The sequence below is a fragment of the Diceros bicornis genome, chromosome 3, assembly GCF_020826845.1.
Source record: "Diceros bicornis minor isolate mBicDic1 chromosome 3, mDicBic1.mat.cur, whole genome shotgun sequence".
In the NCBI taxonomy this organism is placed as follows: Eukaryota; Metazoa; Chordata; class Mammalia; order Perissodactyla; family Rhinocerotidae; genus Diceros; species Diceros bicornis.
In genome coordinates this window covers 71,490,938-71,514,732 of record NC_080742.1, presented here as the reverse complement: position 1 = coordinate 71,514,732, position 23,795 = coordinate 71,490,938, and the positions used below count along the sequence as shown (strand labels likewise).

Genomic DNA, 23,795 nt, shown 5'->3' with positions numbered 1-23,795 from the left:
TTTTTTGGGTGTGAGGAAGATTACCCCTGAGCTAACACCTGTTGCCAATCCTCCTCTTTTTTGCTGAGGAAGATTGGCCCTGGGCTAACATCCGTGCCCGTCTTCCTCCACTTTATGTAGGACGCCTGCCACAGTGTGGCTTGATGGGCAGTGCGCAGGTCCGTGCTGGGATCCAAACCCGCAAACCCCGGGCCACCAGAAGTGCAGCGCGCAAATTTAACCACTACGCCGCCAGGCTGGCCCCGTAAGTACATATTTTTGATCCCATATAAGAGAATGCAATGAAAACAGTTCCAAAAATATAGAATATTTGAAAAAAATCACATGATATCTATTTTGAAGGTAAGTATTTTTAGTAACCGTGCAAGTGAGCATGAACCTTTTTAGAAGATTTATTTGAATAGAAATTCTGTAAAGATCAACACCAAAATGTTAACAGTAGTGATCTTTGGGTGGAGGAATTACAGGTGATTTAAAATGTATTCTTTGTAACTTTTGGTCTTGACTTTAGTTTTAATACAATGAATTTGCATTACTTTATAATCATAAAAATGCTTTAGCCATCCCCATTTTGAAGAAAAAAATTTAAGAGTAAAGTGTTTAAAAACCAATTATACCCCGCTAACCCCAAAGAAATGAATTGTTTTCCTATAGCTACGGGAGGTTTGGCTTTTCATGACCAGGCCCTCAGATGAAGTGACTCTTAATAAGTCCGGTGAAATCAGCGGGCCATGGTAAGGAATCCCTGTGGATCCTCATTTAGAGCTCAGTTTGCAGTTAACCACTGATTAATATTCCAGGTCCCAAGGCTGTAAATTTCTGTTACATGCAGCTCCTTCCACCTCTGTTTGGTTATCCTATAACTTTAAATATGGTAGGCTGGGGAGGTGCACCAATGTTTTCCTGAAGGTTCTGTTCGTTTTGGAGGAGGTTTGCACTCACTAATAGCAAGAGTAGTGAACATTTTTAAGGAAGTTTATTTGAGGAAACACTTAAGCATAAACATTACACTCAACACTGAAAAAATATTATTCCAATGTTCCAAAGCCAAAATAAGTTTAATTTTGTTTATATAATTTTATCTTAAGTTCTGGCTTTTGCAATTGCCTGATGATCTGCATGCTAATTACATGTAAAATAGATAAAGGTCCATCCTGATGCAAAAGGTTGTAATTCTTTAAAAATTCTTTAAATGTTTTCTGTGATTTCGGGGTTGCATTTAATGTTGCATTACCAATGTTGGATAATGCTAGTGTAGATGCTTATAGCAATCTTGAATGTGATTCATACAAGGAATATACAAAAATATATATTTCCAGTGTATTTGCTAAAGCATATACCTTCCACTTGGGAGTAGTGTCAATATTTTGCCAGATCACAATGGGAAGGTTGATAAAATGTTTCTATTTTTAAATCATTAAGGTGATCTCTGAGAAAGGAAGACAGATGATGGGGTCTCCCCCAGCTTCTGAGGGCCAGCCTAATGCTTCCTACAGTGCCAGTGCCCCCATTATGCTACTCAAGATTGCCTCCTACACACCCATGCCAGGGATTGGCCCAACAACACTTAATTCAGTTGGTTTCCTTTGAAAACTATTTTGCAAGAAATAATCAAAGATGATAAGTTTTCCAATTCCTTTGTTAAGCCAGTATCACTCTGATACTAAATCCTGAAAGCTGACAAACCTAAAAGAAAGAATTTTTTCAATATTAATTTGTTAAAATATAGATGTAAAAAATCCTCCTCAATTGCTATTGTAAATTGAATCCAGGAGTCTTTAAAAAATCCAGCAGTATTATGCACTATACTACTAGCACATACAATTTATTTCAGAAATTCAAGCTTCAATATTATGAAATGTTTCGTTATAAGAAATTGCCAAAGAATTATTTGTAGCTATATGATTGATTTCCCTGAAAACCCAAAGGAATATACTGAAAAATAATGATATATTATAAAGTTAATATTTAAAAATTGTGTAGCTTTTCTATAGTCTATCAGTAATTAATAAGAAATATATATTAGAGAAAAGATCCCATTGTAATACTAAAGCTACTTCATTAAGTTCAACAATGATGCAGGTGAAGAAAACATCAAAAGGTTAATTAGACATAGAAGAAAACATGAACAAATGGAAAGACATACCATGTCAAATCCTCCCAAGTTAATTAAAGTGCTGTTCCAATTGTAATCACAGCAGGATTTGGGGGGAACATGACAAAGAAATTCTAAAATACGTTGTAAAGAATAAATCTGGGAAAATAACCAAGACCATTTGGGAAGGAAAAAAGCAGTGATGAGAGGGGGACTTCCAACGCATCACTATAAATTGAGTCCACCATCAACCTACCCTAGTCTCAATTTGTTGGTTGTATAAACCAAGTATAAGCAGAATTCAATACTGCGATAGATAGAAATGTTCACATCGTAGATTAAAATGCATTTCATAAACTGCTACTGTTTCCTAAAAATGTTTATGGAGAAATAAGGTAGTTCTAAATAAAGCCCAATGTTGTATCAATCCAGTGACCACAAATGTTGACAGCCTAATGATTTTAATTGCATGGGATTAAAATCAAGAGTGTATGTTTAAAATGGACCTAACTATGTACCAAACTGCTAATAAAGTTTCCAATGGAGAAGGCAGTGAGAATTGGGGGATGTATGTAGTGTAAAGGCAGGAGCTTTTGTTTTTATTATATATACTTATTTTTAAATTTTTAGAGTTAGCAAGAATTCAGGTAACCTTTTATAATACAAAAGCAGTAAAACAGAAATAAAATGATGCCATATCTTATAAAATTAAAATTTAATGATTTTTTTTCCATATAATATCCATCTTTTAATCTTCAGAGTTCTCTGCATTAGGAAACACATGGAGTAATTCGGATATGGTCCCTACCCTCATGGGGACTATATAAAGACACATGTCTAAGATACTTGAAGTAAGAACAAGAATTAAATGACTTCAAAGACATTGTCTGAGACTAGCTCCCCCAGGTCAGGCACCATGTTGTTTCCATGTAATGAATTGTTCCTCAGTACATTAAGAAGACTTAGTGCTAATTTATGACGGGCATGATAACCTGTTCACACGGCTATTATTTCTTTGAACTTATTTGTAAAATTCAGTATCCAATATTGCTGTCAAACTGCTACCTCTGAGTTTCAAAGTATTACCTTATTTTACCCACTCGTGGGCTCTGAAACAGAGGAAAAGGAGTTAGCTACAATGGTAAGTCTTGGAAACGTTACGCAAGTGAAAGTGTTTGATACCTGTACAATAAAGAGCTAATTGCTTCTTTCCTTTGATCTCATGCGTGGAAATGTGCCCATTTGGGTCCTTCCCAAAATCAGAGGACCATTTGGGATTATTAAAATCCAACTGAAGCGTCAACTGGAATGTGGCTTTGAAAGAGAGCTGTTAGCAATACAAATGTTAGGTTACCTCCAGGGAATAATAATAATAAACAACAGAAATGAGTTATTAGAAAACATCAGTGAAAGATGTAGGCCTTGAACCAGAGACAAAGACACTAGATGTTTGTATACAGTGGTCACCTCAATCGGAGACAGATTCTAATGGTTTGACCCCTCCAAACACTTCTCTAAATTTGGGTACGCCTGACTTGAACACTGAGAAAGAGACATGTCTATCTAAAAGGATAAAGAACTACTACATATGATTAAGAATACATACATATATGATTTGGCAAACATTTACATTACTTTAAACATGAATGTTAAATGACAATTTTTTTGCCACTTTAAAATAATCCAGAGTAACTCCTTGTCTTTAGTTTTTGTTGTTGTTTATTTTCCTTTTGTGAATTTGCTGTGGCAAATTATATTTAACATTAGGAAAAAATAGTGAAGGACAATTGATTTCCATGAAGTGTGATAACCTGTTAGATCAGCATTGTTCTATAATCACAAGTGTAAACGTAATAATAAAAATTATTTTTCTCACAGCAATGTTCAAATTTAGATTAAGTTACATGTGGGAAAAGACTTTCAAGTAAAGATTATAGTGTTTCAAAACAATAATATATTTTTAATACATTAACTATAGAAACTTAGAAAGGAGTCATTTTGGAGCTGGAATCAAGTGCTGTAATGATAAGATATTATAGGATATGTAGATGATCACATTTTTCTCTGACTCAGTGTAACAAGAATTGAAATTCTGTGCTTTGGCGTGTAGAAGTAAATTTTACTTTTTCATAGGCTTCTTATAAGCTAAGAGATCTACCAGTTCATGATTGTAGATCTTTCCACATCTCTACAGAATTAAGGACTTGGGCACACAGACATTTTAGAAGGCATACAAATGGCCATAATTCAACTAGACTGGTTTTGGCCAATGGCTATCGTAAGACTTCCCAAACAAACGAAAAACTGTTGTAAATTATACAACAAAACTAACGTTGCAACTTTTACTATTAAATGCATCTAACTTCAATACACAGAATTGATTTCACATAAATATTTATCAGAATGAGTGTATTACCATTAATTGCTGCATCTGAAATAACTTTGAATTTTCAAAAAGCCAGTACAAAAAGAGAAAGCTTGGTGAGTTGGAAAAGAGTCAGGCAGATTACAAGCAAATACCTTTCCTAAACTGATCTCGACCTGAATAACACCCAAGGAACTTCTGATGTGGTTCCAGATCCACAGAACAAAATAGAAAACAATTTTTGGTGGTGCAAGTGTTCCAAAATCTCTCTAGACCGGATTAGGTGGAGAGGATGTTCTGATTACAAACATGTTTCATGATCATGGGTGGGGTCTGAATAGGAATGAGGGTAAGGGCTTTCTAAGGTTGGAAAACATGAGATTGCCTAGGAAAATGTGCTAATGTAGTCTTTTAAGATAAATGTATATTATTGAAGCACTTTTTATTTGGTATAGTCATTCTGCAGACAGGACATTCAATCCAAGATCCAGTCACAATATTTATGACCAGCTGAAAAAGTAGCCTAAGAATTCACAGAAATAGAATAAAAATAAAGCAACAAACAATAGCTAGAAGCCAGTCCTTGTAATTCATAATTCCATTTCAGGAAATGGTGCAATTTTTACAGATAATAAGAAATTCTTTCATCACCCCCCCCAAACATTTAATTATGGCCACATGAAATAAGCTATGTTTTGATTGAAGGGAGTCCAACTTCTGAATGGGTCAAAGATGCTGAGGATTAGAGGGCAAGACTAAAGTTTTCTTTAGGAATGAGGGGTTTTTTTTTTTGTTTTCCGTTTTGGTGTTTCCAGATTTGCAGTGTCTCAGTCTCTCACCCTACCTCCAAATCTCCAACCTGCTTACTCAACAGCTGGGTCTTTTTAACTGCTGCGCCTAGACGGAGCTCAGTTCCTGGTTCTGGGAACAAATTCTGCTCTAAGGTGGGGAGATTGATTATAAGGAGCTACAGACAACAGTTTACTAGTTTAATGTTAAACTGCAGGTTCTATCTTGCACTCCTATGCATTTCCCTAGACACTAACTCCTCTGTCTTTAACTCAGTTTCCCAAGTGGCTGATTATTCATGTCACTGAATTCTTGATACTATTTGAATGACCTTCATTAGTCTGATTGATTACAAGCTAAGTTCCTACACTGCTCTATTTCGACGTACATCTTGAGTCTTGGAATCTATTTTGACCTTAACTCACAGGTATTTTTTTCCATCTGTCTCTCTTGAACTTAGAACTTTTATTTAATATGGCGCTAAAATCTTACTTAGAAACAATTTGTGTGGACCAACATTTCCAGCTGCTGGCTTCACTATAGTGATACGCTCAGCACTACTCTGGCCTTTTAAAGGAGATCTTCTATTGGGCCATTCAATTTCTTGCCAGAAGAGCTCTCCAGCCTCCTGTCTGCGGTGGCGTATGCCTGTCTGCCAGTATTCTAGGTGGTCTGGGGAGAATTTTAGGGGCTCCACCCTTCAGGTGCCAATTTTCACTTTCATCTTTCTAATTGCAGCCTCTAGGTTAATTGTTCTTTACTATACTTGTGTTTCTGAGTCCAGACCCTCTGCTGTTCCATTTTAAAAGAAATTGTAGGTAGGCATATAGCTTCTTGACTGCATGGGTGGGGTGAGGGGCTTGGGATCCACCAATTTGCATACAGATTTTTAACTAATTGTTTCTGACCTGTGCCTCAGCCCTGCCTTCCTCAGCGCTGGCTCCTTCAGGTCTGAGCCACAGAAGATCTGAGGGGCAGGTGTACTTCAGCTCTGAGTGGTCCTTCTCCTCTCTAGGCACTTCACATTGTGACTTCCTTTGTAGGCTAAGTCAACTTCTTAACATGAATTTGGATTTCTTGTGTGTTATGATCTATGTCTTATTCTGTCTTTTTTGGGGAGTGTTAAAAAGCTTTGTGTCTTTAAAGTCTTTTTAGTGGAGTTTCAAGTGGAAGAGTAGATAAATGCTTGTGGTCAATCTGCCACATAACCTGGACTCCACACATGATTATAGACCTTATCCTCTATGCTAGTTTTCCCAAAATGTGTTTATTGAGGTGTTAATAGTTGTTATTAAAGAAGAAAAGTGGTTCTGTGGTCAAAAAAGTTCGGGGGAAAACTGGGTAAAACCAAGCTAAATAGTCTCTTGCTGTAAGGGCTTTTGGGATCATTTGATATACTAATATTATTTGAGAATCCTTAATTGGAGGGGTATGCAGTATTTCCCAAAGCACAGAACCTGTTTTCACAAGACAAGAACATTAAAACATAAAGTAGGAAATGCTAATCAAAGCAGTTCAAAGTCCATCTCAGCTTGGCACTTAAAGGTTGGTAGTAAACTCCCAGAAATGAAGGTTTATTGCAAAGAACATGAAATAGTGATGGGTCAGACTCTCTTTCTTAGCCATATTGACATTCTAGGTTCCAGTATCGCAGAGGCTGGGATGTATAGCTGTCTCATTGGGTCATAATACTAGTTCAACATAGAGTGACTGACACTCTCTTTGTTCATTCTCCATTTGACTATCCTTCTTAAGAGAGAGACCCTGATGTAATTGGTGTTACCACCATTCAATACAGGGTGCTCGCTTTGGAAAAGGATTTTGTACCAAACCATCTCAGAAAAGGTTGGGCTCCATTATTGCTAATGAATTCATTCTCAACAGGAACTGATCTCTAATCAACCAGTAGAAAGAGCTAGAATTCAATTTGCAGATGATGGAATGAACACTAATTATTTTACACAGAAAGGACTGTCTAGAATTACGTTCCCAAAAAGGAAGTGTAGGAATGGCAGGCAGTGAAAACTTCTGTAACTCCTCTTTAGTTAAGAGCCAATGCAAGATTTTAAATGATAACATTGGATTTGAAGTATAGCAACATTATCCTGGTTGGGGCATGAAGGATGAATTAGAGAAGTTGAAAGTGAAGGCTCTAAGATGAAAATATCGCAATACTCTAAGGCAAATAAATGATAGGGAAGAAGAGACCCTCCAGCCCACCTTTGTTCATTTATCAGCACCTTACCAACTATTTACAGTGTCCTTGAGCTGACCCTCTTGCATATTATCACGGTCCTGGCCCCAACAGTTCTACCCTCCTGTATTCTTGATTTATCTTGTAGTATTGATTATTCTGTCTCTGTTCATAAACATGCCAGAGTTATTCCTCCTATAAACTGCCCGTACATCACTTTCTTTCCTAAATGCAATATCTTTCCCCTTTCTTATTTTCACTTGTTGAAAGGCTTTACCAGCCCCCTTTTCTCATTTCTCCTACCTCTTCAATCTATTGTAGTCTAATTCCTGCCCCCAGTATTTTACTGAAACTATTCTTAATATGGTCAGAAAGGACCTTCTCAATGCCAAAATCAATGACTATTTAAAAATCCTTATCTTAATAGATCTATTTATTACATTTGACAATGTTGACCCTGTTTTGATCTCTCCTTACGAATTTTCACTTTTTGGCTTTCCATGGCACCACACTCCACTTGAGTTTTCCTCTAAATTCAAATGCTCCTATTTCTCCAAACTTTCCTTAAATATTGGTGTTTCCAAGAGTTCCTCCCTCAGCTCTTCTTACTCTATGTACTTTCTCTGGATGATCTAGTCTCATGGTTTTAACTATTACCTATTTCTGATGACTTCCAACTTTTTATCTCCAGCCCCACCCTGTCCCTCAAGCTTCAGACTTGCATGTCTCACTGCCTGTTAGAGATCTCCAGCTGGATGTCCTACAGGCATCTTGAACACAACATGTTCAAAACTGAATTCATCATCTTTTCCCTAAGCCAGAACCTTCTCAGTTATTCTTTGTCTCAGTTGCTGGTTCAGCTTTCTAATCCATCATCCAAATTAGGAATCTTCTTTGATTCTTCCTACTTCCTCATGCCACAGATAAGATCCGCAGATATTATTTTTTTAAGTAGGGCTTGCATTTGTCTGCTTCTCTTTTATGTTTGCTGTCTGTGTCCTGGTTTGGGTGAGACTTTATCATCTCTCACCTGACTTCTGAAAGTCTCCTAACTTCTTTCCCTGACTTAGTCCTCTTCAAATCTTCCCTTCTCACTGTTATCAGACTTAGGTATTTGGAACAAAGACGTGATCATCTCACTTCTCTCTAAAACCTTTCATTGGCTCTTCATCACCTATAGGATAAATGATCTGGCCCTAGCCTACTTTTGCCAGTCCCCTTTTACAACTGACATTCTACAATATACAGAATTGCCTGTGATTTCCTGAGAACATCAGGTTATTTCAAAGCTACTTTGGTTCACATTGTCCCATGGGCTTGGAATGGCCTTCCTTCTGCCATCACTCTATTACCTTGACTAGGGCTTACTCATCTTTTAACAATCAACTTGAACAGTTTTTAAGGAGAGGCTCCCTCAAACCTCAGATTGCATTAGGTGCCCCTTCTTGGTGTTATTACAATATCCTATTTATATCTCTAACATGCCACTTAACATATTGTTCCATAATATGGGTTTTTATGCTTGACCCTCTAACTACAATGTCTTGAGGGCAGAGAGTATATCTTACTTATTTTTGCATCACTACTGTTTAGCTCTAGAACTACATTCACAAAACAAATGTTGGATGACTAAGTAAAGAATAAACAAGGTTGAGGCAACTGGAACAGAGTATAAGGGAAAGACTTGAGAGACTATTTAGAAGGTGAACAGGACTTGGTAACTGTCTGGGTGGAGGTTGTTAAGGAGGCTGGAGAAAGATAAGAAGGAATCAAGGATGACCCTAGTTTGTAAATGGCAGTGCAATAAATTCGTTTGTAAATGACAGTGCAATAAATTCAGGAATACTAGAGAAGAAAAAAGTTTAAAGGGAATATTAATTCTCTCTTTGGGAAAATGTTGAGTTTGAGATGCTCATGAGAAAACTACAAAATGTTCTCCTAGCTCATTTTATAGCAGTTAGTGCAATGCTTATGTAGAAACTCAAAAAATTTATTGAATTAAATTGCCATTACTAAAAATAATAATTGCCATTATTAAAAATAGCCATGTTGATAGTTAAATTCTGGGATCTAACTATATTTGGATCAGTTCTTTGTTCTCTAAAAGTCATTACTTCCGTTTTTTTAGATAGATAAGTTTAAACTCTTTTTCTTCATTGAGTTTATGATAAACTTTTAAAGTTTGAAGAAGAAAGAGAAAAACTTTAGGCCCGTGGTATAGAAGGAAAACATTTCTAGGCCAGATAAGCTTCTGTTCATTTAATTAAGATTAAATAGTACAGAGTATATGATGAAGATTAAATAATAATGAGAAATCATCTCTGACAAAGAACTGAAAATCTCTTTTTCTTTCCACGGTGCCAAAATCAAAGGAAACTTGCTGGTATTAGAGCTGGGTGGTGATGCCAGAGGGTTCTTTTATTTTTTTTGACTGAATCAAAAGCTGTAGCTACACCTGCCAGAAACCAGAGATATCATCTAAGATCTGTACAACCGATTAGACTGATTAATAATCATGTAACAATTGGTTGTGGATTTGCCCCTTCTGCTGCTAGGTTTGGGCTGATAATATTTTTGCATCCCTTCCAGGTTTTAGCTTCTTCCCAGTAGATGTTTGCCTCATAACTAAAGGCACCAGCCAAAACCACCCTTGGGCAAGAGCTACCTGGATCCTGTTTGTTGTCCTGCATAAACATTGGGAAAACAAAATTCCATTTCTACCCATGAAAAGAAACACCTGTTTTTCTAATCAGCAGAAACATTTTAGTCAAAACTGATGGACACCGGTTGGGAAATTGTTTATAGATTCATGATGGCAACATATTCCCTCTTGGTGCCTTGACAGGTGAAAGAGATGACCCACAACCTTTAATCTCACCTATGGCAACAAGAGCCCACTGGAGCAGGCTTGTTATGTCTGTGATAAAATTCTCACCACAAATCAAAGAGGACTCATCAAGATCTTACTGTAACGATTATATCATTCCTTCTCAGGTATCTGCGAATCTACTGTGAGAATGGTTTAATTGAACAACAGAAGATACAAGTCTCCCAAATCTAAATTCTTATGGCTCTAATATAGCTGATTTTAATTATTGCTATTACTGTGTGACAATTTCCTTTGCCAGCTCATAAGATGCGCACAGAGGAAGAAATAGTTATTATTAGTGAATTTCTGCCCTAGAATATGTTTTGCATGAGACCGATAATCTATGTTTTCCTGTCTTGCTCTCTTCATCACCAAACCATCCTTTGCAAAAAGCTTTAGATTTTCTTAATTGTTTATAATAAGTTAAAAGTGATTTAAGATGTTGGGTGATGGTTTAGAAAGATTATAAAATATCAGTGTCAGCACCAGAAACTTCCTGAGGTACAAGTGGTACAAACTGTTCAAGATTAAGCAACAGTTATGCCTAAGTGATGAATGGCTTTGAGAGACTTTGTGATGAAGGGAGTCAGTTGAGAAAGATGAGCTTAGCTCTACGTTGTACCTGGAAAGGCAAATGCTCCCAGAAGTATTTCAGCTCAAACATGAAAACTTCAAAATGGACAACACTGCTCCAGAATCAACTGAGATAATTTGGGGATACCTATATAGCTTGCTATCAAGACAGCACACATTAGTAATAAAGTTTAAGAAAAAACAATTTATCCATGATAATTGCACACAAACAATTACAAACTCAAATAAGTGAAATAATTTTACCTGACATACTTAAATCATTATTATGCAAATTAAGGTTGGTTTTTGTTAGTAATAATTATAAGCCAATATTCTAGTTCTAATGGTTCAAAGAGTCTTTTCTGTAGTTCTCAAATTCAATGACTATTAGTGTCAACTGGTTGATGCTATGGCAGGAGATATATGTAATGCAATCATGTGGGAAGGACATCTTCTGTTTTTAATTGGAGCCATGCTGGAAATCATTGGAGAACTTCTTTTTAGACTTCCAGAGCACTAAAGCTGAAAAAGAAAAACAGACACCCTCCCCCAAAATACTAATTGAAGACACATTATGTAAAAATAAATAAATAAATAAACCTTTTCTAAAAGAGGCAAAAAAAGTTTGTATGTTGTCTTTCAGAGTCCCCATTTTCTGTGGGTTTGGCAACCTTTGGCATGTTTTTGTGGTCAACTATGATAATGAGCTGGCTCAGCTGCAATTTCATTGTTTCTTCCTCTTCCCGGCTACCTGCTCTTGTGTTTCTAAGTCTCAACCTTTTGCAAATAGGATAGGCACTGGAAGGGTGTTATATTTTGTGGTGGGAGAAAATATACAGACACACAGTATCCTACAGCTTAAAATCTGTTCTGCAACAACATGGCCAAGCTTCAAGTTGCTAGATCAAAAGTTAAAATGCTATGCTCTCTACTGTGGGTGCAGGCTTTCACTTCTCTGAGATGCAATTTCATTTGTCACATGAAAATATAACACGAATCTATTACTAGAACATACAGAAGAACTAATGCAGTGTCAATAACTTTTGAGTATTCATAAAAATCTGAGGACCAAGATGGATTCTGACTGTCATCTTATGGCTGAAAAACAGGATCATAAGAAACCTTTAGTCGTCATTTCACTAGTCAACCCTCTAATGACTGCATCCTGGTTTATAAAGGGAGCCATGTGAGAAAGAACGAGTGAATCAATATCTGACAGGATGATCAAATGGTCGTTTTGATGATCAACAACTCTATCACGGTTTCAGCTGAGGCTCCTGAGATCCAGAGCAAACAACAGTAGCCAAGTAACCTCATATTCCAAAGCAATGTCTGGACAATGTATACAAAACTTGCAAAAATGTGGACAAAATCCAGTTTTGCAAACCCTTGTCTTATTAAGAGAGTTGGGAAGGAAGAGAGAGAATTTCGATGTGAGAAGTTTCCCAAATGCTTTGTGGTCTTCCCCCCTCTTGGGGAGTTGCTTCACCTCTGCTTTAAGCCAAGTGAGAGAGAGCTTCAACAGACCAACTTTGAGAGGTGGACACATGTCTTTTGGGGTTTGGGGAGCATTAGAACTGGTATGAGACACTGTGGCTATAGATCAGCTTTAAGGTGGCAGAGAGAGCAAGAGGGAGAGAGAAAGAGAGAGGAAAAGAGAGGGCTGCACTGGGAGCTAACTGTATTTCTAGCCATAGCAGAGCAAGGATACATGAGTGTTTCTTGTGGGCCAAATGTGGGCAACTGAGTATAGCAAGCCTAGTGCTATCTTGAATATTTACGAGAGGATGCCTAGAGGGGCAATGTGACCCCTGACAGAAGGATGGACAATTGGAAGCCAAGGGGCCCAGGAAGGAATGCAGCTACAAGAGAGGTAGTGCCTCTATCAGGGAAGCTACAGTTAGAGGGCCCCAGTGAGGGATGTCTTCAAGGAAGTCCACAAAAGGTCCTTAAAAAGAAAGAATTGGCATCCCCAGAAAGCACATCGATGGGTTATGCTTATGATGCTTATGCCAGTCAAGTAAGACTTTTGTTGCCCTTAACATCTCCCCTAACCTGACCGTGAAGAAAGGGGTAGGAGAAGAAAAGTAGCAAAGCCAGATGGGGAACTAGGAAAGAAGCCTCCTGCACTCTCTTTCCTACTTTTGAGACTGAGGCAGGCCTGAGCTGGGGGAAGGAAATAACTTCATGTGGTTATAATACAGGGCTGGGCGATTTTAGTATTGAAGATATAATCTTCTTATGCCTGAAAGTGATCGGAGTCCTTTTATTACCTGAAAGTGGTTTTAAAGTTATGGGACCTACCAAGATTTTATTCAAGTGGAAAGGAAGAAATAATCCACAGAGTTTGAAAGGACAGGGGGTAAAAGGATAAAATTATTTTCTGCTATCACCTTATCAGCCTATTTAAATACTGGCGACAAATAAAATCATTTTCATCACCGGGAGGAAAAACTACTCAGAACATAGGCCCTCCTGTTGATGCATTGGATAAACGAATGGAGGAAGGTGATTCATTAGTTTAGCACATTAAATCATCTTAATTTGCAAGCTGCCTCTACTAAAGACATTTTCCACCTTCTTTGGACACAATTTCTCACGGGAAGGATCAAGCCTATTAGACAAGGCAAGCGCTCGCCAGGTTCCTATCTTCCTGCTTGTATTGACCAGTGATCCTAGTTTTCAAGTATCTTCATAAACACTAATTTTTTTGACACCTCATTTTGTGGAGCCTTGAGTTATGACTGCTACATGCTTTGGCTTAGTGATGATGAATATGTCATTTAATTTCCTCCTGACATGGTTTTTTAATGCAAAATAAGACTGACAATGCAATTAAAGATACAATGAGAAATTTAAAAAAAAATTAAAAAAATTAAAGAAATTAAAAAAAAAAGCAACAAAAATCAGAGAGCCAGCATAAATACCTCATGAAAATGGCATCCACATGTCCCCTGCAGAAACTCTTTGTATCGCCCCATTGTTATAGTGAATGTGTCAACCACTTCATAGCCATATTTTTTTGCAGCATCCAGAATAATCAAATTTTCTTTCCATAAGTTCTGAACTTCACCCTGCATTGCAAGGCAGCAGAATGAGAATTTTTATTAAGAGGATTGTTTTATAATTTCATAACTCAAGTGGAAATCAGGTAAATGTCATCTTTTTTACAAATTGGTCCTATTATGAGATAAAAAATTAATTTCACATGCATTTCTTAAATAAAGATGTGTTCTAATTTTTTTATCCAATATAAATATAAACATTTATGTATAAATAAAATAACAATACATTAATATCTATAATGACACACAGTTTGGAACATTCCCTTCTTATGAAAAGTAGTTAGGTTTATTGCCCACAAAGATCCATTGAAATATCTAAAAATTTCAATTTAAAAGCCAACACTTGAAAATCACAAATGCTATCTCTATCTATTTAGATTCTTATTCATTTAATTGTTTGAATTTAACTAGTATCTGTTTTGTGCTTAGCTCTGTGCTGAGGGACAGGAATACAAGGATAAATAAATCGTGGTCCCTGTTCTTAAGACATTGCATTCTAATAGGAGAAACAGATGTGTAAACATGTACTAAGCCCTTTATTGGAGGTAAATATACCAGGCTCTGGGCTAGTCGAGAAAAGCAAATAGCTCTGCAGGGGCAAGGAGGCAGCTGGACAGTGAGGCCTCAAGATGGGGTACCTGAGCAGAGTGAGGTTTGCCAGTTGCATGGGGGTGGGGACACAGAGAAGAGGTGTGTGCTTTGGAGAGCAACAGAATTGAGTGAAGGCTCCAGCTGCTGCTTCTCTGCATCATATTCTTCCCTCCCCAACCACATCCCAGACAATGATTGTGCTGGGTGGGAGTTCTAGTTCAGGTCCACTGTCGAGAGGAGAGACTCCTCCACTGACTACTCTAGTTCCAGGATTCCTCATCGGCTTGGCCCAGACTTCCTCAGACTGACCTGTAGTCTGAGACTCTTTCTACCTAATCCATCCTTCTTCCACTCCCTTCATATTAGACACATTAGAGAGAAACACAGTTCCCAATACCTAGTAGACACTCAAAAAATATTTGGTGCAAGATTGAGTACTATGCATTGGGTACTGTGGTCTGAAACTCTTCCTGCCTACTCCTGCACCCTTCTCTTTTTTCTTTCCAGGCATTCTCCCCAATAGATCCCTTGATTCTGCTAACCCTGTCTTAGTGTCTGTTTCTTGGAAAACCCAAACTGACACAGGGAGAGAATTGTACTCCCTTTGCCTTTCCTAAAGGACAAAAATGATTTCCATTTTTCAGGTAAAAAAGGAAATTGCTTGCATTTGTTAATCCAACTGCAAGGAAAAAGAAGCAGTATAAAAGAAGCAGTCCACTGTGCTTGCATACCTATTTTTATGTGACAGTCAAAGAGTGTTTCCCCCAAAATAAAGGTAGTGAATAGAAAAGGCTCATGAAGAAGAGCCTTTTCTTCTTTATGGAGGGAAAGAGACAGATGCAAATTTGGTCTGTGCCATCACATGAAAAATGATGCTCAATACTGTTTGTAGGCTTTTTCTTATCTAGTTACATGTATTTTCTCAACTTTAATATGTCTAACTATGAAAGGTACATGGAACTTTATAGTAAGCGGTTTCTAGAGAAAATTTTCTAGAGAAAGGTCTGTTCCTTTGGGAAATAGACTCTGAGATGGAAATTTGCTTGCAAGAGGCTGACAGGAGAGTGTTCTTGGGATCAACCCCTGTAAAGGAGCGATGTAGTTGCAACAGAGGCTTTCCTGGATCCCACCGGGAGTTCTAGAGCTGGGATGGTCCTTCCTAGATGGCCCAAATTAAGGGAAGGGGGCTGAGTCTTGGTGCTTCTGCACAGGCAAGTTGGGTCTTTGCAGCAAAATGCAATTTCTGCTGGGATTCAGGTGTGAGTCATCAATTGGCCACACTCCCAGCAGCCCGGGGGTATGACTGTCTCAGTCCTAAAGAGGCGATCTGGGAGCAGCCAAATCATACAAAATATCACTCAGTCATTCATGCATAAGATATTTTTTGAGAGTCTGCTATGTGCTGAGCATTGTGTTTTCCATTTGGGTACCAGAGTGAGCAATGCAGCCCTCCCTCGCCGCTCCTAGCTCTCACAGAGATTGAGTCTAGCAGGGAAGACAGATGACCAAGGATTGTCTGTTGAGTAACATGAATGAGGACACAAGACACTATTATAGGAGCTCATGACAGGAGTAGCCAATCAGGTTGTGTCAATTAAGTCTTCCCAGAGGAAATAGCATTTAAAGTAACACTTGAAGGGTTATGGGAAGTTACTCAGGGGAGGAGGTGGTGGGAGAGTGCGCTCCAAGAGGGAACAGTGATTTCAAAGGCCTGGAGGTAACTGAGAGCATGGTGTGCTTAAGAAGCTGAAACATGCTTAGCATCACTGAGCTCAGTGGTGTTGTGACAGTGTGTGTGTGTACATTTGTGCATATGCATTGGTAGCAAGGGGTAAGTCTACAGAGGAAGGCAGAGGCCAAGTCTTCAATGGCTACGTGAACACATGATGAGGAGTTCAGATTTATTTTCCACCTCCTCTTGCTATTATTCCTCTCTTTTTCTATCGTTTCCCCTCCTCTTCTTTCCACCTTTTGTCTTCACTCAGTTTGAAAAGACTGATGAGCACCATCCAAGCACTGGTGGTAGGCATAATGTTTAACACAGTGTCTGGCACATAGTAAGTGCTGAAGAAATGTTTGCTGTCTGCTGAGATGAATTGGTTCTGAGTTAGTAACCCAAATATAAGTAGGGGCCACAAGTACTCCAGTTCCTGCAGGGAGCTCAATCAAAGAGGCAATGTGGAGCCACCAGAGTCCTCCAGAAGGAATTGCAATCTTGAGCTGTAGCCTTCAAATAACATTAAAGGAGATTCAACTCATAACCCATAGCAAAAATTATCAGAGGACCCCTCTTCTAATCCCCGACAGTCTCAAACCCTTCAGCTACCCCAGATGCTAAATACCTCCACTCATTTTACATGACCTTAACCCTTCCTGACTCCAAGAGGCTCAATTTGGAGGCTTTACTTGGGCCACTTTCTACCAGCTCTCTTGCTTTTGCATCACAAATCCAGGTAGGCAAAATTTCAAGAAAGGAGAGGGCAGTCCTGTAATCTGTGTTGGAAAAAGCTAAGAGAGCTCAACATTGCCACAAAAATAAATCTCCCTCAGCTTACATTTTAAATGGACAACTTCCTGTCTCCCCAAGCTCTCCTGAGGAATTGCACACAAACCTGGCTGCCCGCACACTCTCCTTGCTTGAACAAGAGCAGCTGTTGTCCTACCTACAGTTGTTGTCTTTCTTTTCTTTTCTGAGACTTCTATTCAGTGTTGAGACTAATTTACTACCTTCTATAAGAACTGGTCAGAGCCTCTAACTCCTTTCATTTATGAATATCCAACCAGAGGAAAAACTAATGATATGACTTCAAAGACAATTTCTTAAAGCAATCAGTCAGGAATCATCTTCAAAAAAGCCACTATTTCCCAAAGTACTCATTGATGCTGACAATTTCATTTGTGGTTTCAGCATGAGCCTTTAAAGGTGTATGAAACCTCAGTGGGGTAAGGGGATATTTAAAGCATAATCTCTCTCATCTACCCCTCAGTTCTTTATTTTTTCATAGTTTGGCACTCCTTTCCTCTTTCATGGACTCGAAACAGTATTTTCAACATATTTATGGCCTATGATCTCCTTATCTCCAGGAATAACTATAACTGATTTGAAATCATAATCATTAAGTCTATTATCTCCTTTGATTTTTTTATGAAGCTTGCTGAATATTATGTAGTGTCTTTTGGGTCCCTTTTCAGACACCAGCAGAGATCTTTATAGGAAGCATGAAGTTCACACAGCCTGGAGGAAATGGGCTTACCTGTGTTAGGAAATGCACTCCATGCACTGGCAGATGAAACCCAATTCCCAAGGTTTTGATGATCACAAGGATATTGAGTAAATTTTCCCTGTGAAATAATCAGAATTCTAAAGTCACGAACTTCAGTTACATTTCTAGATGTTTGTGTTTACATAAGCAAATACAGTGTAATTCTTTTAGAATGTGATAATTGGCATATAGGACTAAATACTCATTTTATAGATTTGATGTATATTAGAGTTTTTTTGTGGATAGAGTTTTATGTGTTGGTGGGTGTTTTTGATCTATAGTAAATGTAAATTTAGATACTGAAGAGCCATCTTATGATTAGATACAAAAGTATTTTGAGATATTTTAAACTAGACTTTAAGTGCTTAGTTCTAAATTACAAATTGCTCTTTAAATAAAATCTTGATAAAATTCAGTCATGTCAAGAGTACGTTTTTGTTTTTACTTTGAATACTGACAACTATTTTTGCAGAAATTTACCTTTTTAAAACCTTGTGAATAATTTGCAGGTGATTGGAATTAAGCCACTGAACACCACCAACGACCAATACAGTCTGTCTGGTATTCTCCAAGGGACGTGATCTGAAATCCAGAAAGAAAAATAGTACATGTTGCCTTGAAACAGATGGTAAACTTTTTAACAGCGTTGCCTCACATTTCATTGAACCATATCTGGCATCCTGATCACAGGACCTCCTTGTCATTTCCAACTCGTTTTCAGCCATATTACTTGGTATTTCAGCTTTTCAGCACATTTGATATACAGTGAGCAGTTGTGACCTCTAGTAAAACATCAGTACATTGTGGCATTGTGCTGCTCATAATAGTTTCATTGTACCTTTGCAAGAGGTGTTCAAGTGCTTTTTCAAACGTTGGTCTCAATGAAGGGCTTATCCAGAACTGGGGATAGTAGGAATAACCGATCAAAGTCTTCCCACTATTGACGTTGTGGTAGAATTTAGTGCCATGCACTTTCTGCCATTCCTGCAAGGTTTCATTCAGTCTTTCAATCAGATAGTACATTATCCCTCTGTTGGTTGAATCTCCAATGAAAAGAATCTGTAAATTAAAGAAAAAATATTTGCTTTCATATCTGATGTTTACATGGTATAGGAGATAATTTAAGTAATCAATTTGTTGAATACTCATAAAGCAGCACATCTAATTGTTTGAAAGACAGGCCTTCAAACGGTTAGAAATGACATTCATCATATTTTCCCCCAAACCTGTTTATTTTCCTCTCTTCCATATTCCTAGTAATGACATCACCTACTGACACACTAACGTTTAAAGCTTTTTGCTTCATGTTATCTTCAATTTCTCTACCTCCCTTATGCCTTTGCTTTCTTGTTTAATCAGCTTAACAAGTTTTATTGATTCAAATAGGCATGAAGTATTTTAGTGCTGTAAGAATACTGAGAGATTTTCTAATCTCTTTATTTTATAGATGGGAAAACTTGGAATCCACAGTGGTTAGATAGCTCAGTAGAGGTCATGCCACTACTTGAGAAAAGAGCCACAGAAAAGAATCTGACTTTCTGAACAGCAGTCTACGTCCCAGGGTGCATATCCCAGTGCCATTTGCCCTGGAAGTCTCCCCACCCATCACCTCCTTCCCCTTCCCACCAGCACAGCCCTGCTTCAGAGGCTCCCATTGCTTCAAAGCTGTGCTATTGTTAATACTCTCCTAATGGGTCTTCCTTCTTGCACAATGGCTGCCCCTAATTTGTTCTACACACAGTATTACTGGGATAAATTTCCAAATGCCTAGTTCTGTTCATCTCTTCACAGATGAGGAATTTGAGGCTCAGGGATTGAGGTCATAAATCTAGAAAATGGGGAACACAAGACTCAAACCCAAGTCCTTTAACTCCAACTGCAGGGTCAGTGGTCCCATCCTTTCTATGATTCCCCTCATGAAAACAGATCAGATTCCTACTTTTTTCCTGAACATGATTTGTACTCAATAACATCTATTTTTCCTTGTGCTAATCCGCCTGCCTAGAAATCTCTGCCCGCTGCAACCTCATCTGTGTAAATGCTACACAACCTTCAGACCCAACACAAACATCTCCCCCAGTGGTCTTGTCCAATGCCCCAGCCAGAATGACCATCTCTGTCATCTGTGATTTCATTACATTTTTTATTTCCATTACAGATTTTATCAAAGACTACATGAAATTAAGGCTATTTGTGTCTGTGTCTTTTTTCTCATATCATATGAAGAAGTACTTGAGGTCAGAGTCAGGGTTAATTTCTAAATGCTAATTTTCCCCATAATACCAGGCATGCACTTTAAAAATATTTTTTGAATTGAAAGTCAAAGGGACTTTTGTTAGAGACAATCCCTTTTAATGTCTTTGGTTAAGGTTTACTTCGTTCTTCGTTTTTTGTCTCTCTCTGTTAAGATTTCTCTTTCTGTTAGTCATGTGCATATTTTTTTTCTGACTTTAACATCAGTCATTGCCATCATTTCTCCGGGACTACTGCATTTGTCCATCCACAGCAAATTTAGGGAGAATCTGCAAAAGTTTATTCTTTCCACAGTAACTATATTCAAGTAGCTTTGTGAAGAAATCCAGAAAGCATCTCCTATTTGCCCTCAGATCAAATACTGTCACCACAAGCATCGTCAAGCTAAGCTGAATAACATAAGATGTTAAGGCCCCAATCACTGATCCTCTCGGTCAAGCTCCTTTTGGGGCAATAAAATTCTGGTATGATAAAATAATTTGTGAAATCACTTGAAATACTTCTTACTAGATTTGATCTATAAGTATTTCTGCTTGTTTTTCTGGCCTAGATTTCTGATTTTTAAAAGGGAACTTTGAATAATCAGGAAAGCTCTTAATTTCAGACACTAGTAATTATCCAACTTCAGTTGTACTAGTTTGCTATGGCTGCCACAACAAAGAACCACAGACTGGATGGCTTAAACAACAGAAATTTATTTTCTCACGATTCTAGAGGCTAGAAGTCCAAGATCAAGGTATTTGCATGATTGATTCCTTCTGAAGGCCTCTCTCCTGGGCTTATAGATGGCCGTCTTCTTCCTGTGTCTTCACATGGTCTTTCCTCTGTGTGTCTGTGCTCTAATCTCCTCTTCTTATAAGGACACGAGTCAGATTGGATTAGGGCCCACCCATATGACCTTATTTTACCTTAATTACCTCTTTAAAGGCCTTATCTCCAAATCCAGTCACATTCTGAGGTTACTGGGACTTAGGACTTCAACATATGAATTTGCTTGGATGGAAACACAATTCAGTTCTTAACACCAGTGAAGGACCTTTGTGATCCAGCTTTTAAACTAAATTGCCACCTCAGGTTTTTCTTACAGGTTGTTTTCATTTTAGTATCAAGATGCAATCCCTCCCACGGTTATCTCGGGCAGCCAGGAAGACCTCTGGGTGCCCGTACTGTGGGTACCGAGAGATACAGAGGTTTAGGAAAATCAAGGTAGCTGCATGTTACTGAGAGAAAAAAGGTCTAGATTTTCAGTCTTTTCTGTAGGATTATACAAAGATGCAGCCTACCAAAGCACGTCAGAGGCAAAAGAGTCGTGTTTCAGAATTCTTAGTTACTGCATTCATTAACTAGATAATCTTAGATAAATTATGTGACCTCTCCAAGGGTTCATTTTCTGTGTGTAAAATGGGCAAAATAATAGCACCACCTCAGAGGATTTCAATGAGATTTTAAATACTTATCTTATTCCTGGCACACAGGAAGCACACAATGCATGTGAACTAGCATTAAGGCATAGGAAAGGCAAGTAGTATTTTTGAGTGCCTCCCGTGTGCCTTGCAGTGCATTGTTAGGCACGTTAAATTCATTAGCTTGTTTAGAGAAAACATCAGAGAAGACAGGAAATGTCTAATCACAGCAGTCTCTCTCTTGCCCTACCATCCCTGTTACAGACCCCCAGCAGGACTTGTGGGGTTGCTGGTGAAACTGAAGATCTGGATGCAGAACTGGAAGAGAGATCATCACCCTGAGCAAACCAACACTCTCAGAACAGTCCTTCATGCCTCCACTGCTGATTAGTGACTAACAAGAGCTACGTGGATGGAAAAAGGAAGTGTTATCACCATCATTTGCAAAACAAGTTCTTCTAAATTTCAAATATCTAGATGGCATTTTTCGAGTCTAGTAGACATAGCTCTGGGAAGACTATTTTCTAGAGAATTATTTTATCCCAGTGCCTTTCTATTCATGGAAGATAGAAATGATAAATAATAACTAAAATTAAAATGCAGTTGTGATTTTAAGATTGCTTGTTCTGTAGGTGAAGCAGTGTTTGTAAGAGGTTAATTGGTATTCCTAATTAAAAGATTTCTAACTTCAAAATGTCAGCTCTTTTAAGTGCACACACACAATTAAAAAATAATATCAGGAATTAGAGTGGTTCTTTTCACTATGGTTTATATTCAATCTTTATATCTTAGATCATTTAATCTGGTGAATTTTTAAAAAGAAAATTTGTAGATTATTTGTTTTAAAGGTCAACTTTGAATTTAAAAGGTCTAAATTACCATACCTAATATTTATAACTAGATGTACAACTTGTAAAGAACTCTTCTCTCCCAAGGAAATTATTTCCTTACACTAGCATGCACAGGTGTAGGTTGGCATATGCAATCAAAGAAAAAAATGTGATCATTAAATACAAATAACCAGTAAGCAGTTATAAAAATAATCAATATTAGCAATAAAATACTAAAATAACTACTTTTTTTCCCCTACCAAAGTAGCAAAGATTTTTTAAAAGTCCTAACTTTTATGAGTTCAAGGAAATGGATCCTCTCATATACTACCATGTAAGCACCATAAGAGAGGGTTTCTGTCTTTTTTTTTTTTTTTTTTAATTGTTGACTCCCAAGTGTTCAGAATAGTGCCTGGCATAAAAGTCGGTTCTCATTTGTTAAAAGAATGAATGGAAACTTTGCTGTTGTGTATACAAATTGTTAGTCTTTAAGGAATTCCACTTCTAGGAAATATTTAAGAATGTCTATTAAAATATATTTGAAAAGCAAAATAAATTGGAAGCTGCATAAATGTCTATTAGGTTGATTATATGAGGGTATAATCATACACATCAACTCTTTTCATCTTTTAACAATGATATTGTAATAGGGATACATTGTGATGGGGAAGATTTCAGTTAACTTTTACAAAAAGCTGATTACAATCAGAATGTAAAGAATGACTGCATTTTTATAAAACTAAAGCATGTGGGTGCATAGAAAAGGTCCTGGAAAGTTAAATGGGGTTATTTTGAATTACTGATATCATGACGGTTTATTATTTTTGTTCATTTGTATTTTCTAAAATAAACACATATTGGCTTTTTATGATAATAATAATTAAAAAAGCAGCAACAGCAATAACAGTGAATCCATTTTGTTTAAAAAAATTTTGAAAATTCACATAAAAATAATCACCTTAAATAAACTTTATTTCTACTTTTGTAGAACAATGGTTTAAGAGAGTCTGGATTAAGCACTGGTTCAATAGACCCGTCACGGGAATAACGTTAATCATATTTTGGAATTCTAGTGGCAACTCTATTCCAAAGGCTGAATAGCATTTGCCTGTGCAGCATCTCTTTTTTGGCCATGTGATGCAGTGAGAGGAGCCTGTCTCCAGCAAGGTGGGCTCTGGAGAGGAGCAGAAACATCTGTGTCTGGATGTGTCATGAGAGGCTGGATCTCAGCTCATCAGTGGGAGACAAGGATGTGTTTAGAAGAGTTTTGCATCTGTTCTATGCAGTGTGTCACCAAAAAGTGTGTGGGGGCTGGTATTTTTCCTACACTTCTTCACACCATCTTGGACCACGGGACTTAGAAGCCCATCATGTTCCTAGGCTCTATTAAAGCTTGGGGCTTATTTAAAAATAGTCATTAAAAATACATGAAATGGGGGCCAGCCCGGTGGCGCAAGCGGTTGGGTGCGCGCGCTCCGCTGCGGCGGCCCGGGGTTCGCTGGTTC

At 37.8% G+C, this 23,795-nt stretch overlaps 1 protein-coding gene across 1 annotated transcript in view; it reads right to left on the bottom strand.

The window, feature by feature from the left end:
* Positions 1-23,795, bottom strand: part of CPED1 (cadherin like and PC-esterase domain containing 1) — a 266,766-nt gene that overhangs the window by 3,181 nt on the left and 239,790 nt on the right. The window contains exons 19-22 of the mRNA XM_058529011.1: positions 18,643-18,863; positions 18,285-18,386; positions 17,796-17,883; positions 13,813-13,959 (exon numbers count right to left, since the gene is read on the bottom strand). Coding sequence (XP_058384994.1) covers positions 13,813-13,959; positions 17,796-17,883; positions 18,285-18,386; positions 18,643-18,863 — 558 coding nt within the window. The remainder of the gene's footprint in view (positions 1-13,812; positions 13,960-17,795; positions 17,884-18,284; positions 18,387-18,642; positions 18,864-23,795) is intronic.